The sequence below is a fragment of the Tenebrio molitor genome, chromosome 9, assembly GCF_963966145.1.
Source record: "Tenebrio molitor chromosome 9, icTenMoli1.1, whole genome shotgun sequence".
In the NCBI taxonomy this organism is placed as follows: Eukaryota; Metazoa; Arthropoda; class Insecta; order Coleoptera; family Tenebrionidae; genus Tenebrio; species Tenebrio molitor.
The window spans coordinates 19236947-19257663 of NC_091054.1; the positions used below are offsets into that span (position 1 = coordinate 19236947).

General features: G+C 30.8%; 1 protein-coding gene and 1 long non-coding RNA gene across 2 annotated transcripts; one reads left to right on the forward strand and one right to left on the reverse strand.

Moving 5' to 3' along the window:
- Window positions 1-44: 44 nt before the first annotated feature.
- On the forward strand, window positions 45-20307 carry LOC138138743 (uncharacterized). Its single transcript, XM_069058751.1, has 4 exons — window positions 45-19680; window positions 19739-19791; window positions 19851-20068; window positions 20118-20307. The coding sequence occupies exon 1, from the start codon at window positions 9333-9335 to the stop codon at window positions 10305-10307; it is 975 nt and encodes a 324-aa protein (XP_068914852.1). The 5' UTR covers window positions 45-9332; the 3' UTR covers window positions 10308-19680; window positions 19739-19791; window positions 19851-20068; window positions 20118-20307.
- On the reverse strand, window positions 20297-20630 carry LOC138138748 (uncharacterized). The gene is made up of 2 exons (XR_011162096.1): window positions 20507-20630; window positions 20297-20446 (listed from the first exon to the last, which is right to left on the reverse strand). It is a non-coding gene; the product is annotated as an uncharacterized lncRNA (long non-coding RNA).
- Window positions 20631-20717: the final 87 nt, after the last annotated feature.

The following is a 20717-nucleotide window of genomic DNA, read 5'->3' on the forward strand; positions in this document are numbered from 1 at the left end:
AACAGAAAAGCGCAGCCCCTTCAGTACACAGCCACTTTTTAAGGGAAAAACACCCTGATTTTCAAGGTATATTTTAAAGTTAACATTTTTAAGGTAAAACACCCCGATTTTCAAGGGTAAATAGAAAAGCAAAAAAATGTAAAAACACCCCGATTTTCAAGGGTAAACAGAAAAGCAAAAAAATCGTGAGAACACCCTGTTTTCAAGGTATATTTTAAAAATTAACATTTTTAAGGAAAACACCCCCGATTTTCAAGGGTAAACTGAAAAGCGTTGCCCCCCTTCAGGACACAGCTACTTTTAAAGGTAAAACACTCTGATTTTCAAGGCAATCTAAAAAAAGCAAAAAAAATTGTAAAAACACCTCCGATTTTCAAAGTAGTTTTAAGAATGTTTAATTTTCAAGTAAAATAGCCTGATTTTCAAGGGTAAATAGAAAAGTAGAAAAAATTGTGAAAATGTATCGATTTTCAAGGTAGATAGAACACTTAGTTTTCTTAATCATTTTGCTCTGGTTTTACAAGGTTAACCTTCTGGGGGTAATTTTGTGAGTATAATATCTTTAATTTTTTGATGTAGTTCAATTTCTTCTTCTGTTAGATCAAATTTATTTTTTTCTCCGTTTACTTTAAAACAAAGATAAGGTTTACCGTTCTCTTTTAAAATTAAAGTTATTTTGTTATCCATTTATATTAAAAAATTATTTAAGTTTATTTAGTATAATATAAGAGAAAATTATTTTATTCTTCTTCAATTATGTCAATGTCACAGCCATTATCTAATTGTTTCGATGACTGCCAGTGAAATTTAGTTCTTTTTAGATATACAGTTTTATTTAAAGAAAGTAAGTGATTAATATTATTAATTAATTCATCTGTTGTAGGATCATCTCTATTTATATCTGTTACAGATAAACACAATCTCAAAATATCCCTATCTGTATATGAAAGTAGATAAAACGTTACTCCATTGGGATCTTTCAACACTGTGAATTGTATAATTTCTATTAAGATCTATATCAAGCAATTCAATTTCCACCATTTATTTAAAAAAAAAAGAATTATTTAAGTTTATTTAGTAAAATCATAATCTTATCTATAATACTACATTTAATTCCAAAAATAGATAAATCAAATTTATACGATTTTGTCGTTTGCAAAAATTCATGATACTCGTAGTAATTATTGTCTTTAAAGAAATAAATTTTTCCATTAATATATCTAAAGGCTTTGTCAACATTAGAAGGAATACTAGAAAACAATTCAGCTATCATACCATGTTTCTTAGGTCTAAGCAGACATTCATCAAATTGTATAAACATTGTGTTGTCATAAAATACATAAGTTTGACCAGAATAAGTACTAAATATTGCATTAATTTTCTTTCCACTAGGAACACCCAAACTTGTGATAGATCTTCCATTATAACCATTTTTAACAACGAAACTAGGAAAGTCAATAATATAATATAAGTTGTTTGTTGTTAACAAAATAGTTCCATCTGGTCTCTGATAAATTTGTGATATTTCTTGAAAATTATCTGGTAAAAAAGTTAAATAGTCTGTAATTAATTTTGGTTTATTATCATAGCTCATGTCTTTTAAATTAACAATCCAGACATATTTCTTGTAGAAAATATATAATTTATGATTTGCTATTAAAAATGTGTTTCACTTAAGCTGCATAAATCAGGTAATGAATCAGTCTTTCTAAGAGTCAAAGTAATAGGTTTTTTAGTTGTAGTAGATGTAGTAGTTGTGGTAGTTGTAGTTGGTGTTGATTCATATTTTGACCGTTCAGGTATTCCATATAAATATTGAATTGCCCAAATATCATCTTGCGTTAATTTATCACCATCTCCTTTATAATAAGCATACATAATTGCTTTATCATTGGCAGAATGTTCAATACCTAAAGTATGTCCAATCTCATGCAATAATACCGTATAAAAATTTGTTTGTCCGTCAGGGGTATTACCTAGTTCTCCAAAATACCAGTTTTCTGATTTATCAAAATGAATTCCTCGACATTCATCATTATTGGGAAAGAATCCATGTGCTAAAATATTACCTTTTCCATCGAAACTGTTAGAACATACTCCTTTTTGACACCGGGAATTATGATTATGTTGAAACGGCATATTAGCAAATGAAATAAGTATATCTGGTTTATTACAATTAAACTCAAATTTTAATTTTGAAACCGATTCCCATCGATCAAATGCTTTTTGTGCTAATTCTTTCATTTCGTTTGTTGTCAACGAAAAATACCATTTAAGATTTGTTTTAGACCATTTGTTAGTGTGAACTCTATAAGCAGTTGGATTATCTCTAACACCACATCTAGGAGTATTAATCAAAGCAAGTGTTTCTTGATTTAATGTTCCATCAGCAGGTAAATTATAGAATTCTTGAAACTTTATTAATACCTCACTGGTTTCAGCTATTAATGGTCCATTACTCTCTAAATACCCAAATTTTTCTAAATAATTATTAATATTAACATCGCCTTCGGTTCTGGGCTGACCGTGCCAGAGATCATCTGAACTTTTTACAGTAGTGAGAAATAAGAAAAGAATAATATATTTCATTTATTAGAGTAAATATCAAATTAAACAATTGGAATATCTTAAAAAATAATTGTCTTATTTAATTATTTACTATGTGAAACACTTACTTCATGAGTCGAAGACGAATTTAATTTCCGTTTAAGCGGACTTTTTCTAGGTATTTCTCTCTGGGAAAATAATTAAAATTACTGACAAATTCCTCTTCACGTAAATTTATTTCTTTTTCATTTATTTTATCAGCCTTATATAAATGCAATAACTGTCTATAAAATTTATAAATTAACTTATATTCTTCAATTCTTTCTGATATTTTTAATCTCTTATCTAATATTTCTAATACCCCTGCACCAAGAGATAAACAAACTAATGGAGGTAGGGCTAACGAAGATAATCCCGATGCACTAAATAATAATTTACTAATAGATAAGCCGATTCCAATTTTATAAAAATATATGTAACTTTTTCTGTATACATACAAGCGTTTTTGTAGATATGTTTCCATTTATAACATATAGATAAATATATAATTTTTCATCACGAGTAAGCAAAGGCGAATCTTTTCTCATTTAAACGACACAGTATCTGTTTAAAAGAATATAATATATCATAAAAATCTTTGCCTTTGTTGACATTAATTATCATATATATACAGTAATGACCACATAAAACAGAAGAACTCATTTGTAACTGCGTGCTATTCCACGCAATATTTTTTCCGCTACTTGATAAATATTTTTTAATTTTTTCTGGTGGAGATATTCCAAAACTGTCAAAATATAAAATATTTCTTAAATATGGTTTGTTTATGTAACATACCCAGTGTGAGCCATAACAATTAGAGGGCTGAAAATTAATTATACCTGATTCATCTTTTCTAATTTTTTTTTGGTAACATGTCAATTGCAAAAACACCTCGAAAATTTCGCGTAGCTTCATGAGGCAAACCCGAATTTTTCATAATATCAGATATTTCTATATTACTTAAACCCGATTTCCTATCAATTTTATTCCTTGTCCATATGTCTTCGCCTTCGTCTTTGACTCTGAGCTGGCGCTGCCGGTCTTCTGTTTTTTTTTTATACCATCTCCAAAGGCTTTTTGTGCTAATTTAGTACCAGCATAACCAGCAGCACCTAACCCCAATGCTTTGGCTACAGCTAACGCTGCAGGAATTAAGGCAGGTAAAAATCCGCCTATCTGTGTTGGAGAAAATTTGATATTACAATATTTTTTCTTCTCTTTTTTACACTTTTTAATTTCATCAATCTGATTTTCTCTTAATTTAATAGTATTATTAGGTCTTTCTGTTAAATCGAATCTTATTTTACAATCTATTCTTTTTTCTTTACAACTTTGGAGTTTCTTTATTTGATTGGGTGATAAATATACTTTATAATCATTCATTTATTTAATTAAATAAAACTTCGTTTACTTCATTTCCAAATAAATCTTTTCATCTATGATATTCATATTTGCAATTCTTTGAGATTCAACTACGGCATACATATAGTAATTAACATTTTGATAATCTTTTAATGTCCAATTAACTTCTAGTTCAGATGATTTTGTTTTACTAAATAAATTTTCATCATTTTCTTTTGTTACGTCAAAAGCAACAACTAAATAGAGGTTACAAAAATCTTTATAGCTAACGCACGTACCTTCATCCAAATCTTTTTTATAATTACAAGAGAGGAAAGCGGCATACAAGCGTTGTAAATCCTCATTATTCACCTGATATTCATAAGTAGGATGTTGGGTACCGTTGATTTTAATATTTATTCTTTCTAAATTCATATTATCAAAAATCATCATTGACTTGGTAAAATTATCGTTTCGTTCAGCTTTAGAAAAAACTATAAAAACTCTAGATATTTTATTTTGATTATTTACAACGCGCCAGTTTCCACTTCCAGAAAACCACAAATTACTACGGTAACAGTTAAGTGCATTCCATCCACAAAGAAAGTTAGATTTGCTAACTAATAATGAAGATAACATTTTTTCAGTTTCTAATGAGGGCTTAACTATTGGGATCCACAAACTAATATCAGATATTTCATAGTCATAATTTCCATCAACTTTAGCGTGTAATATATTTTTTACCCTATTTTTACGTAATTCGATACGAATTTTTCCATTCAAAACTTTGTTACAGTCTCGTACAAATCGGAAAATTTTAGATAAAGGAATAAATTTTGTAATAGTTTTTTCATCTTTTGTTAACAACCATCTCTCTAAATATCCTTTATTGAATGCAGAATTATTTGTGATTTTTGAAATAATAGTTTTTATATCAACGTCTAAATCTTTAAATTTTACCGATTTATCTTGCGCCTCATATCTGTATTGAGACGTATCTGCTGAATCTGCTGTGTCTGGATACCAACACAATTGTGATGCTGAAGTATCAGAAACATCTCCAGAAAATTCAATCAGATTTGAAATTAACGTAGCAACACCCACATAATTTGTTTCTTCTATTAATACCTCTTCATAGAATAGCCTCACATAGTCAAAATCATTTATCCCATTATTTGATATAGTTGCATAATTATTTGGATTGTTTTTAATTTTAGATTTGACAAAAATATAAGCACCTGATAAATGTTTCCATCCGCTTATGTTAGTTTCCAGCGTATACTGTTCAAGTTCTTTCACATTGATATTACTTTCTCTTACTTCATTGTAAGTATAACTTTTTGTTGATTCATCGATTACAGGCATTTCATCAATACGCCATAAATTGTCCACAACGCTTTCCATTTATTTAAATAAAAAGAAGTCTGATGAAATCAGCCCCAGAGCCAAAGGCGAAGTCTTTTAAGAAACTTAAGCATTCAGCAGATTTTTAATAATCTCCTTTGATTTTTTAGTTAATCGATTCGCCCTGCCTGTCTTAGCCTTTTTCAATCCGTCGCCTCGTAAATGTTCATTCATCGATTTTTCTTTCATTTTGTTTAGAATTGGATTTATAATTTCTTCTTTATAAGTAGAAAACGGCGGCGATTTTACGTATGTAGACGCTATATTTTTAATCCCTGAAGTCACACCTTGAATGATATCCTCTTTATTATTTTTCCAAAAAGGTTTTAATATATTACGATATAAAAAGCCTAATGCAGGTATAGCAAATTTTTTTATAGATTGAAAAATATTTCCACCTCTAATATCTCTATGATATTTAAGACCAAACCCATATTGTTTCGGAAATAATTGTTTTTTATGAACAACAAGTACCATTTATTCTACAAGAAAGACTGGCAGGACCAGCCCAGAGTCGAAGACGAAGACTTACTGAATATCTAGAACAAAATTTAAGCACTCTCCATTAAAATTTATCAATTGATTTAGCTGATTTGTAACGGAAATGCGAATATTAAATATATAATCCCTACGATTAATTGGTAAATATTTTGGATGCGTCGGTTCAATATTAATTAAAGATCTAGGTGAAATATTTGGAGTAAAAGCGTATATAACATCACTTTTGAGATTATTTTGATAACTAGATGAAACTAGGGAGCAGTGAATCAAGATTTGATCAATATCTTTGGTGATATTACCAATTTTTGTTGCATAGTTTATTCCTTCTTTATATATTTTTTTATCAAATCCTAAAAGATCATGTATCTTACCGTGGGAAAAGTCAATTTCATAGTCTTTGTCGCGTATAATTAGCATAAAACGATTAGTTGCATAATTTACATCAAAATAAAACGGTGGTGTTTCAAACGTTCCAAAATATTCTTGGATATAATTATTTAATTCATTTTCATCGTACAAACCGTTTGGTAATTTTAATATTTTCCACTCCGATTCATTTCTATCGTCTTCTTTCTTGATTTCGTTATTTTTGAGTTCGGCCTGGGGAGCCGTAGTCCCTTTCAGGGACGCTGCGAAGTCGTTTTTACCAGACTTGTATTCGCTTCGCTCATGAGGGCTTGGCCTAAATTTTATTTCGTTATTTTTATACTCTTCGGTAATGTTATCCCAACTATACCAGAGACTTGCTGTCTTTAAAGCAATTTCACCTTTTAATCCAGATAAATTAATAGGATTTTCAGAATAACTTATTTCAAAGTCATTTTTTTTAGATCTAATGTGTATTAGGCTCATTTATTCAGTTTAAAAAAAAGCAAGTTCACCGAAGGGTGCGGAGCACAAGTCAAAGACGGTTCACGAGGCAAAGGCGAGTTGCGTAGAGAATATCCTTTTGTGATCTGACTTTTTTATGAGTTTCAGGTTTAACAATTTATCAAGTATTTCTACGCATTCATTGTATACATCGGTTGAATCATTTCCAGCATTTTTTAACGCAATTAATAGATTAAGACGTTCTACCATTTCATTCGGATCTGAAAAAATACCGCTTCCTTTTTCATAGAAAGGAATTTTTCGAATATCTTCTAAAACACTTTTATATTTTTTCAACTGTGAATACACATATTGTAAATTATCAATTTTTTCTTGTTCTTGTGATTTCTTTGCGTTTGTAAGGTGCGCATTTAATGATTTCAATTTAGTTGATATTTCGGGTATCGTTGTATCAATTTTTGCATTTCGACTTCTAATGTCTAACGATAATAAATGTGAAGGTTTTTCAAATTTAAATTGTTTTTCAATAATATCAAAATTTAAATCTTTATTCGGATCTAAGTTTATTGAGGCAGGCGATTTTGGAAAAGATAATAAATTATCTGATTCGCTTACATCATCGCCTTCAGCATTCGCCTTTGGCTCTGGGCTGATTTCATCAGCATTCTTTGGAACATTTTTGTCTTCGAGTCTGGGCAGGTCTTGTTCCTCAATTGCTAAAACATTTTTTGGATTCACTTCGTTCATCATGAGCGATGCGAATTCAGTAATATTATCAAGTTTGTCAGTTATAGGTTTCTGTAGCTTCTTAATTTCTTCCTTCGTTAAATGTTCTTTAAATTGTTTTAAGTGGATCCTGTTTTTTATTATCTCACGATTTTTTAAAATAGCGTCAATTATTTCAGTTTTACTATCCGTGTTAGTCATTTATAAGCAGTGAAAAAAAAATATTCCGGGATAGGGATTCGAACCTTGGACTGATCAAAAAGTTTTTTTTCTAAGTTTTTTTTGGGGTTTGCTCTTTTTATCAATCCATACCAACTTTATTTTTGGAGTTTACGAAGAATTTAATCTTGCGCCAGGGACTCCTCGTTGGTTATTGAATGGTTTTGGGTTTTAATACTTTCTAAATATTGTATGTCTTTGTGCATGTTGTCTACTTGCTGTTCAGCTAATCTTATTTTTTCAATTAATTGTCTTATACGTTTTTTCAGAGGCTTTATTTTGTTATCTTGTAATAAAGATCAATTTCATTATTATCTGAAGATTGATGAATTTCTTGAAGAAAGTTTGTAACACGATCACCAGAAGTAGACGACATTTTAACTGAGCTATGAAGGTTTTATTTTATCTGTTGCATATACCGGGTGATCAAGAAGGACTGTTTAAGTTGGCAATACAATTAAGAAAATTTTTATTTATAACACTGTAACTGGATATGTTTTGTTGGTTTATTTGACAAATATCTGATATAGGTATAGCATTAACAACGACAAGCCACCAACAACCGGAAGTTACTTCTGTTATACGATTTAAAATACGATTCAGTGTTACCAACTTAAACAGTCCTTATTGATCACCCCGTACATATTGTCAATATAAGTTAGTAAAAACCTGCCATCTAGAATCATTTGGATCAATTATTTGTAGAAACCTGTATGTGACTAAACGTAACGCCATTCAATTCGCTTCGCTTCATGAGCGGACTCTGTCCGCGATTTTTTTTTTGAATTTTTGGATTCGTTTTGAATTTTTGAATTTGTTTTGAATTTTTATTTTACAACTTGATTTTTATTTTAGAAAATACTTCATGACTCAAAGACGAATTCGAACATAAAAAATTTTGCACGCTATCAGGATTTGAACACGCAAAACGCTGCGAGAGCATGTTCCGAGTGCGACACTAACTTCTGCGCTAACGCGGTTTAGCGATAAGCGGTTTGCATTATTGATGATATTTGCGTTAAATAAATGAATACGTCCTTGCCTATTCATTTTATTAAAGCCGAGGAAAAAGAACATTACAACATTAATAAATTAGCGCCAAAATGGCCTTTTATATTAATAATTATAGGACGAAGCGGTTCTGGTAAAACAAATACTGTTGTCAATCTTTTAAAATATTTATTTTTTGATATTTTTTATTTGTATGCGAAAGATTTAGAAGAACCTTATTATCAGTTATTACAAAATGTGTTTGATGATGAAAAAATTCGTGGACGTAGTCCACTCATGGAGCAAAGCGAAATTCGACCTGAAGATCCGATAATTGAATCGTAGGTACTTTTCATCAGATATAGAAGACATAGTCGATGTAGACGAACTGGATAGATATAAACAAAACTTGATTGTTGTTGATGATTTCGTAACGGAAAAAGATCAAAAGAAATTGATAGATTTAGCTATACGCGGAAGAAAAATGAATGCTTCAATGATTTATATAACACAGGATTGGTATAGAGTGCCAAAATCAATTCGTTTACAGTGTAATTATCTTTCAATATTTCCATCATGTGATGGTAATGATATAAGCTTAATATTTAGAGAAAAGGGGTTGGATAAGAAACTCAGGGAATATTATGAAAATAACATTAAAAATTTTGATTGCTTAACTATTGATTTCAAAACTCCTGAAATGAAATATAGAAAGAATTTTACACCCATAAATGACTGGCAGAGCGCCCCTGAAAGGGACTACGGCTCCGCAGGCCAATCCGAAGTCAAAGACGATGACATCTGAATACGTTCTTAGAAAAAATAGAAAAAAAGGTGGAAAATCAACAAGAGGACCACCTGGTATAGGATTTAATCTAACAGAAAACGGCGATTATGATATCGCAGGACACAAATTAGTTAATGTAAAACAACCAGAAAACCCCGGTGATGCTGTTAATTTACAATATTTAGCATCAGCGAACGATAATATGATTAAAAAAGATGATTCAGAAAGCGTTTTAAAAATTGTTAAACCTGAACTCAGTAATATGATTAAAAAAGATGATTCAGAAAGCGTTTTAAAAATTGTTAAACCGGAACTTAGTAATATGATCAAAAAAGATGATTCAGAAAGCGTTTTAAAAATTGTTAGACGGAACTTAGATTCGCTCAATCTATCCATTAGAAAAAATTATATCGGTGTTGGTAATAGAAGAATAGTTAAAGCTGCTGATGCAATTGATAAGTATGATGTTGTCAATAAAGGACAACTAGATATTTACGGAGAAAGGTTAATTAATTTGGAAACTGATTTAATGAAAAAAACTCATTATTCTATTTTACAATTTGTAGGAAAAATTCAATATAGCGATGACGGTCTTGTTGATGAAGAAGAAATTCATCTATATCGTAAGAAAATGCTTGACTTGTCTTTTGATGGTGAAATATTTATTAGAATACCAATGGATGTGGAAGTTATAAAATTCTACTCAACGGCTATTTTGAAAGATTTGGATATTAGTACTAATAAAGGAACAATAGATCTTTCAAAACCCTTTATTGTTAGAGAATCTGATCTTCTATCTTTTAAAATAAAAATAGAAAAGGTAAACACAGATGAAAGTCTCGGTGGTTATAACCATAATAAACCTTATCTATTAAGTATTCCAATTTTTTTTTATATGTTAGTTAAGTTTTCTCTATAATTATCAGTCTTTGACCTTCATGCGCATTGCGCGTTTACAAAAATAAACATATATAAATGGAAAGCAATACGTCTTTGACTAGTGCTTCGCATATAGTAATCAATTTAAATGAAAATGGTACCTCTACTGTTTGTTGTACAGTAAACGGTGAAAAAATTGAATTTACGCTGACAGAAGATGAAGAAGTTGAATTGTTACGAAAGGTTACTGTTATTTTACTTACAAAATTACCACCAGAAGAAGCTCATAACCATCTGAATAAATTCTTAAATTTCGTCTAATTAAAAATAACAATCGTGTTCGACAAGTTGGACAATTCAGTTTATTGCTAACTAAATGGATTATTGTAAAATATGCAAAACAAAAACTAAATCTACCGGAGAACCAGTATTTATTGTAAACTATAAACGCTGGAGAAGAATATCAACTTGCAGAATTTGTCAATCAGTAAAAAATAATATTTCTAAATCACCTAAAGATATTTTAATTTTTGAATTATTTAAACCCGCTAGGAAAAAATATCCAACACGTCGCTTTCAACACAGAGGTATTGATGATACTTGGCAAATAGATATTTATGTTTTTTATAGGCCAAAAGGAAAATCAGAAGATCCAAGCTATACTTTAAGAACAAAAACCTTGAAGTCAAAGGAGCCGAATGATTTTAATAAATTTAAAAAGATCAATAAGGGATTTATCTATATTCTAGTTGCTGAAGACGTCTTTTCTAAATTTGTATGGGTAGAACCTTTAAAAACTAAATCAGGATTAGAAGTAGCTAACGCGTTTTTAAAAATCATACAACAAGCGATTAAAGATAAACACAATCCACCGAAAAATTTACATGCTGATAGAGGAAAAGAGTTTTATAATAAAGATATGAGGATCGTTTTAAATAAGTACAATATCAATCTTTGTAGTACTGGAACAAAAAATAAAGCTTTCTTTGTTGAGAGGTTCAACCGTACTTTAGGAAATACATTCAAGCCAATATTATATGACAGTTTTGATTGGCTTTCGTTACTACCAAAAATTATAAAATCTTATAACAATTCTTATCATACAACGATTAAAATGAAACCAAAAGATGTTAATAAAGAAAATGAAAGACAGTTATTAGAAACCGTATATATGATTACATTAACAAATAAAAAACCAAAATTTGAAGTTGGTGATAGAATTAGATTGTCTAATATGGTTGACATATTTCGTAACAAATTAAAAACGAACTGGACTGAAGAAATATTCACAGTTGTAGAAAAACGCGTATATAATGTTTGGATTTATTTTGTTTCTGATCTTAACGGCGAAAAAATTAAAGAGGGTATATACGAAGCAGAAACGCAACTAACATTATTATAAGAATTATTGAAATAATACAAATAAAAATAAATATAATTTTTTTCTTTTCTTTTTTTAATTCCACAATCTTTAAGTTTGCCTTGATTAATAAATTAGCTGTGTTCATGAGTACTTTGTCTGTATGCGAAGCACTAGTCAAGAACGTATTCATTTATTAACTAGAGAAAGAGTATTTGCTAAACGTCTTTTTGCTCGTTCTTTATTGTTATATCTAATAACAGGATTTTTGTTCAGTAACGCGTTTATTTTTTCTTCATCATAACTATTGACTTCTTTTAATTCTTGTTCCAATACATTAATTTTATTATCTTTATACTCAATTTCTTCGTCCATTTTTTCTATTGTTTCAACCGCAGCATTTCCTAATTCTTTTAAAATTCTGTTTTCCATATACAGTTGATTAGATGCTTTAACTTTATTACCAACAGATAAACTATTAAACTCAATGCAGTCTTTTTTTATTCTATTTTGAATAATTTTTATCTGATTTTTGTCTGCAATATCAATTAGTGCCATTATTTATTAGATAAGGAATTCATAGTCTTATCAAAAATTTTATCAAATTCTTCTTCGGTCTGCGAAGCCGCCCGCCACTCTTCATCTTTTATACTCCCAGCGGTATGTTGAGCACTAGTCCCTTTCAGGGACGCTTTGTAATCTGATTGAGATGTGTTTGCTTTGTGTTTAGATTTAATTTGTTTTTGTTTTTTGTTATATTGTTCTATGTTGTTTGATTTTGTGTTATGTTTAATTATTGTTTCACCAGTGAGAAATTTTATTTGATTCCTAATTGTGTTTTCACCAATTTTATTCTGTTTAGCAAACTCTTTTAAGGTAATATTTTTAGAAGTAGGATCTCCTTTTTGTGCTAAAAAATTTAATGCTAATTGCCTTGATCGCATATTATTTAAATTCTTAACTGATGGAATACTAGACTCTGTTAACGTATAATCTTTTTTAATTATTATATTTATCTTTTGTTTAGCTGACTGTTCCCTTTTGGTATTATGAGCCATTTATTATGAAATAATATCTTTCTAATAAATGGGGAATAAAGATTGTCAGATTGATCATGAACAAACATCTCCGAATAATGAGTCGTTATTAAGAAAATGTTCCATTTGTCAAACCATAAAATCTCATTCAAATTTTGTTAAAAGTAAAAATCAGAAATATGGAATCGGATACGTGTGTTATGATTGTAAAAAAAGACGAAATGATAAATTTACTTGTAATATATGTTTTATGGATGTTCCGATACGATATAAAAAAAGACATTTCAAAAAAATATGGCATGAAAAATTAGAAAAATATATTAACGACTTAAAAGGATAATCTCATTCATAAATTTTTTTGAATAATTTTTTCCCTAATAAATGGGGCTCTCGAAAGATGAGCTTCGTAAAATGACACTTGAGGAAATTATAAAAGATAAGAGTTCATCTTTGACACATGAGTCGTCCTCGATGGATAAATATTTTTTAACACCACAATCAAATAATGAGATTGTGCTAAATAAACTAAGTTTAAAAAAAATAAAAGCCATCGCAAAAAAGATGGGGTTAAAAAACTATTCGCAATATAACTCAAAGACTAAATTAGATCTTATAAAATTAATTCTAAAAGAAGAGCTCATCAATGCAGGCGATTGGTTTAATAAATTAAATAGACTCAATATTAAAAAATAAAAATCAATTGCTGAAAAACTAGGTCTAAAGATAAAGCAAAATAGTAAAAAGACAGATCTAGTGAGTCAAATTTCAGATAATGCCCTCATGAGCGAAGCGAATTTAAATACTGTTCTTAAAGAAATCGGGTCGCAAAGTTTAGAGGAATTATTAGAGGAAACCATGTCAAAAAACGAATCAACTCAGAATACAACGATAAAAGAATTAAGAAAAATTGCTAAAGAAAAGAATATCAAAGGTTACTCTAAAATGAAGAAGGCAGAATTATTACAAAAAATTAACGACCAACCGTTCGCTTTTGAAGATAGTTATTTTACAGAGTTTTCAAAAAAATCTAAAATTAAAATAATAGAAACAAATGCTGAATACACCAAAAGATGGAGGAAACATAAAGTTTACTATAAAGTTATATTATTGAAAGACTGGCAGGACCAGTCCAGAGGCAAAGCCGAAGATGAAGAATCATCCGAGTCAGATCTTTCAGACATAATTATGAAAAAAATTACTGCTGTTAGAGAGGGATTAAATGAAATGATTAAAATAGTAAAACAGAAAACAAATTTCAAAGAAGGAGATTTAATGAATATAGTGGTTAATCATCCTGATCTTTGGAATCCTATTTCAACAGGTATGTCAAGAACCTCAGATATTAATAATTTATTAAACAATATTCAAAGTATCTTAACTTCAAATCAAGATTTAGATATATACGGTTGTACGTTTAATGCTGAAGTAGTTAATATGCCTAGAGGTGCTACTAATGCGAAAAGATTGCTAAATATAGCAGAAGACTCACGAACAAAGAAAAGCATAACATCGACAAAAAACAAAGATAATTTATGTTGCCCAAGAGCTGTTATTGTTGGATTAACTTATCATACAAATATTATACTTGGTAGAGAATATGATCATAATGATATAAGATACATAAGAATGGGAAGAAATTTACAAACTACTTTAGCTCAAGAACTATGTAATCAACTTGGGGAATATAATAGAAATTATTTTACTTTAGATGATATTGCAAATATAGAAAGATTATTAAATATTCAAATAAAAATTGTAGCAGCCGAATGTTTTAATTCTATAATACAGGTGGTCCCGATATAACCTGCCAAAAAAATTCTGGGTCATGGGAAGGATCTAACAAGTCCAAAAAACCCCCCTTCGTTAGGTCCAAAATAATGGGGATAAATTAACCCCTATCCACACCCATTCGACGCTGCTGACCACAAAAATACGTACCTACTCAGGAATTAATTGTTGGTGTTTGCAAGGATGGCAGTATCTAAGCAACATATTATCTATTCACTTTGATTGTGACCACAACGAAAAACATAGTAGGCGCTGTTTAGCTGTGTGCTGCATACGTTTTACACTAAATATTTGTGTGGTGTGAACATGATGTGAAAATGTCAGAATTGTTAAAACTTGACCATGGTAGTAAAGCAATGATTTTAATGTATTTATCAATATTAATAACGGAAATCAATATTTGAAGTAGGAGAAACTAAAAACGTCTGTCTGATTCTGTGATCACGTCTGTTGAAAAGTGGGGTTATATCCAGGTACAGATTATTTAACGTAAAAACTTTGAAATCACCTCATGCAATTCTCGATATTAATGAAGAACGAAGGAAATGGTCATTTGGCAGTAAGACAAACGCGAAAAGTGCCTGGGGATTACTAATCAATTAGCATTGATTAATACAAATATTTTCAGATAAAAACTAATCAGACAGAAAGTTCAAAAAAATAATTTACAGGGGATGAAAAGGCAGAAGGTATCAAACTACAACACTTACTAGCCAAAATGTACAACAAAAAAGCACAAATAGAGTTAACTTTATTGGTGATGTTCGTCTTTGTGAGTTGTTTTCCCGTTGGCTTCAATAAATGTCTCGAAACAAGTCAATATTAACCGTTTGGTCCCAACTTTGAGAAGACGACGTGGCATTTTGTTTTTGAATTCTAAAATGTTGTACCAAAACTCAATTTTATAGATATGCGCACAGTGTACGTCGAAAAACGTTTGCGCAAGTCGTTCTCCGTTCTGTCTTCTGTGAGCGTGACGTTTCTGTCAAAATGGCGCCTCCGAGAGTTGCCAACTGCGACTGGATTTAGTGTTATCTAAAATTCCCTATCAATAACCTAGCAACTGAAAAGTTACTAGGGAGTGGTCACAATCAAAATGAATAGATTATAGGTACCTGTATCGTTTATGACAAATTTCAAATCTGACAAACTAAATTAATGACATTTATTGAAAACGCTGTAACTGCGTGCGTTAATTCACCAGCTTATTTAGGTACAAAAGCTGATTTTGTAGACTGAGATGAATGAGTAATAAATAAAGTGGTGTTCCTCAATGTGTAAATAAATGTAGAGGTAGTGTGTGCAAAATTGTGGAATAACTGTGTAATAAGAGTATCGTCTTAATTGTAGTTAAATAAATGTATTGAATAAATTTATTTGCACTTTACATATTCGTACTTTCAACTCTAACTGAGAATATCTACTAACTAATGAAAGGTAAACTAGACTAGACACATTATTTGCCTTCCGTTGGCATTTAACCACATTTGAGTACGCTGGTACCAATTTTCATAAACAGAATTCAGCATTTCTGGGTTTTTACTAATCTGGTTCGCGGCGTCTGTTACGCGTTTCTGGAGTTGGCTTTTTGTATTTATTTCAACTTCGTATACCAAATCTTTCGTTTGGCCCCAAAAATTAAAATCCAGAGGGGTTAAATGGAGGATCGGGGACGCCATCGTATTGGAATCAGTCAAAACCAACCTCACATAAATGCAGATGTAGCTCCACAAAAGTACAACGAGACGGAAGGACTCCTTCAGGCAAACGCTCGCCGTATGGTAGCCTTGCCGGTCTTGAATTACCACGTGTTTCGCCATAGAGTAAATGCAAATCGGCGTATTCTTGTTTCGTGAATTTCATAACTTTTTGAAAGATTCGCAAATTTAAAATTAAACTTGACAAATGTCATAGGTGTTGCAGGTACCGTTGCTAAAGAAATCGCAGCCAAGTAACCAGAATTACCTTTTTTAAACCGATTAACTCATTAGCGTACAGCAAATTTTGACCAAATTTTCAATTATTTTTATCTCGAAAACGAAAAGACTTTTATTAGAAACTTTTTTTGTGTGTGAGTTCTACTCATCGTCACCTATTACTGGATTTCTTCTGGCAGGTTATATCGGGACCACCCTGTATATTCAGGACCTGAAAAAGATGTGAAAGTTTATTTATATAAAAATGGAAATCATTTCGATACAATCAATAGTATGACAGGTTTCTACGGTCAGTCTTATTATTGTAAAAAATGTGATAAACCATATCAAATCAAAGACGACCATAAATGCAAAAAAGAAAAGAAAATGTGCCTAATGTGTTTTAACCCCAAACACGAAGAAGACTCTAGAATATACAGGGTGGTCTCGATATAACCTGCCAAAAAAATTCTGGGTCATTAGAAGGATCTAACAAGTCCAAAAAACCCCATTTTGTTAGGTCCAAAATAATGGGGATAAATTAACCCCTATCCACACCCATTCGACGCTGCTGACCACTAAAATACGTACCTACTCAGGAATTAAGTGTTGGTGTTTGTAAGTATGACAGTATCTAAGCAACATAGGTACCTGAATCGTTTATGACAAATCTCAAATCTGACAAACTAAATCAAATTAATGACATTTATTGAAAACGCTGTACCTACACTGTGTGCGTTAATTCACCAGCTTATTTAGGTACAAAAGCTGATTTTGTAGACTGAGATGAATAAGTAATAAATAAAGTGCTGTTCCTCAATGTGTAAATAAATGTAGAGGTAGTGTGTGCAAAATTGTGGAAGAACTGTGTAACAAGAGTATCGTCTTAATTGTGGTTAAATAGCCAAAATAATGTATTGAATAAATTTATTTACACTTTACATATTCGTACTTTCAACTCTAACTGAGAATATCTACTAACTAATGAAAGGTAAACTAGACTAGAACAATTATTTTATAATAAATGTTCTGTATGCCTTCCGTTGGCATTTAAGCACATTTGAGTACGCTGGTACCAATTTTAATAAACAGAATTCAGCATTTCTGGGTTTTTACGAATCTGGTTCGCGGCGTCTGTTACGCGTTTCTGGAGTTGGCCTCCTGTATTTATTTCAACTTCGTATACCAAATCTTTCGTGTGGTCCCAAAAATTAAAATCCAGAGGGGTTAAATGGAGGATCGGGGACGCCATCGTATTGGAATCAGTCAGAACCAACCTCACATAAATGCGGATGTAGCTCCACAAAAGTACAACGGGACGGAAGGACTCCTTCAGGAAAACGCTCGCCGTATGGTCGCCTTGCCGGTCTTGAATTACCACGTGTTTCGCCATAGAGTAAATGCAAATCGGCGTATTCTTGTTTTGTGAATTTCATAACCTTTTGAAGCATTCGAAAATTTAAAATTAAACTTGACAAATGTCATAGGTGTTGCAGGTACCGTTGCTAAAGAAATTGCAGCCAAGTAACCAGAATTACCTTTTTAAAACCGATTAACTCATTAGCGTACAGCAAATTTTGACCAAATTTTCAATTATTTTTATCTCGAAAACGAAAAGACTTTTATTAGAAACATTTTTTGTGTATGAGTTCTACTCATCGTCACCTATTACTGGATTTCTTTTGGCAGGTTATATCGGGACCACCCTGTATTGTGAAAAATGCAATAGATACTGTTTTAATCAAGAATGTTTAGAAAATCATTCAGAAGTTTGTGAAAGATTTCATAAATGCTTAAAGTGTAATAAAATACTCAAAAGAGGTGATAAAATGGTTGACGAAGGTAAAAAAATGATTGAAGAAGGAAATAAAATGATTGAAGAAGGAAATAACAAGAAGGGTAATCAAATCATTAAAAAAGGTAACAAAATGATAGAAGAGGGTTGTAAAGAACACAGATGTGGATGGGAAAAATGTCGAAATTGTTGTAAAGAAGTTGGAATATTAAAACATAAATGTTATATGCAATGGAAACGACAAAAAGGTGGAATCTGCCAAACAAAAATAAAAGAAAATGACAAGGAATACACAGTAAAAGGTTGTAAAAATTGTAACGAAAAAGGTTGTACTATAATATACTCTAAGGAAAAAATTGAAAACAAAAACTACTGGGTTTATCAATGCTGTGGTTGCAAAAATTGCAATAAAAAACCACTGAATGATACGAAACCGTTTAAATGTGTTAACTGTGGTTCTACAAGGCATACAAATCATTGTACCTATACAAAAAAATATTTATTCTTTGATTATGAAGCGATGCAAGAAACAGGCAAACACATCGCTAATTTAGTTATATCTCACGATTTTAGCGGAAATGTTAATTCTTTTAAGAGTAACGAAGATTTCTGTAAATGGTTAATTTCTAGAGATCATCGAGGGCACACAGCTATTGCACATTATTCTAAAGGTTATGATTCTTACTTTATTCTAAAATATTGCGTTGAAAACGGTATTAAACCTTTCTGCGTATATAATGGATCTAAAATAATGTTAATGGAAATAAAATCAATTAATTTAAGAATTATTGATAGTAGTAATTTTGTTCAAGGACCTTTAAAAAATTTCCCTAAAACATTCGGTCTAAAAGAACTTAAAAAAGGATATTTTCCACATTTCTTCAATACTACAGAAAATCAGAACTATATTGGAAAAATACCTGATACAAAATACTATGGTGTTAATTCTATGAAACCAAAAGAAAGGGAAGAGTTCTTAGAATGGCATAAACAAAAAAGAAATGAAAATTATTTGTTTGATTTTAAAAAAGAACTTTATGATTATTGCAATTCTGATGTTGATATATTAAGAAGAGGATGTCTTGAATTAAGAAATCAGTTTTTAGAAATTGCGAATATAGATCCTTTTAGATATATTACTATTGCAGGTGTTTGCTTGGCTATATATAGATCAAAATATATTAAGAAAGATACAATAGGGGCTATTCTGTAAGAGATCCGATAAATTTAGCGCAGCGTTAAAATACTCGATTTTATCGGAGCGTTAAATGCACAACTTTAAATTTCTATTCTGTCACTCGAATTTAACGGAGACCGGTAAAATACCAAGTTTTAAGGCATGTACGTTAAATCAGTTGTGAACACACCACATTTGTAGGCCGTTCATCCCGCAGTAGATATAATGCGCACGTTTGTTTTGAAAAACCAGACTGGAAATTCACATGTGAGGTTAAGTTATACCTACTTCAACTGTTAATGAAAATGTGATCATTTAATAAAATGTGATTAACAAATACGTAAGTATTACAAATCATCTGAAGAATTTTGTTATGAAATATGAAATGTGTTTTGCAGACGCAGACATCTGTCGCATCTGAGAAAATTTCTCTAGGCCTGGGCAGTAAAATGTAAAACAGTTTTTACAGTCAAAACGTGCGGATTTGATTTGATTTTAGTTTGTTTCCAGCGTTTAAGGAAAAAACAACATAAATGTTTCGAGGTCCAAGAACAACAAAAAAGCAAAAGGAGCTCCTCGTGTGCCTCCTAGAAAACCAACGATTTCAGTTAGAAGGGCGGACGAAAAATGCTATTGAGTTAGAGTGATTTGAGGAAAAGTGGAAAGAAGTGGCTGCATAGTTAAATAAGATGGAAGCGGCTCGGAAAACTGTTAAACAATGGCGGGAGGTAATGAGTTATTTTTAAAAAAAATTTATGTAATTTAAAATGTTTTAAGACGTTAAATGACTTCAAAAGCAGCACGAGAAGTGCCTGGTGTCGTTGGCCAACGCAAATATTAAATTGGCCCAATCAGTTTTGGAGTTGGCAACAAAATTGAGGAGGAAGAGGCCAAAATGTGCTGCACTATGGTTAAAAATTTAATGTTTTTTTGTCATTTTAAATAAAATAAAAGTATGTAAGATGAACATGTAGATAATTTAATTTTCAACTAAATCCAAGCAACATCGTTTGTTTAGTTTAAATAATTTTAAAAACATGCAATTTGGCAGAGTTAATGCGTTACTAGTGTCCCTCAGTTGTCGATGCATCATCCATGCTTTATTTCTAAATACATAATTGTTATTTTAATCATTCTATGCAGTTAAAACAATTGGCCTGTTTTACCCGTAAACGATGACGTTGCTGTTCGACAATTCCCAAATAAATTAAACCATTAAATGCCAAAGTGCCCACAGATACCATAAATTTTGCCACAAATCTAAATACAGAGTGATCAACAAGAATCCAAATCAGAGCAAGCGTTGCAAATTATCGGTCACGTCGTAGCAAAATCATATGCACATAAGCGGTGAAAACATGGGCGTAGACAATTTAT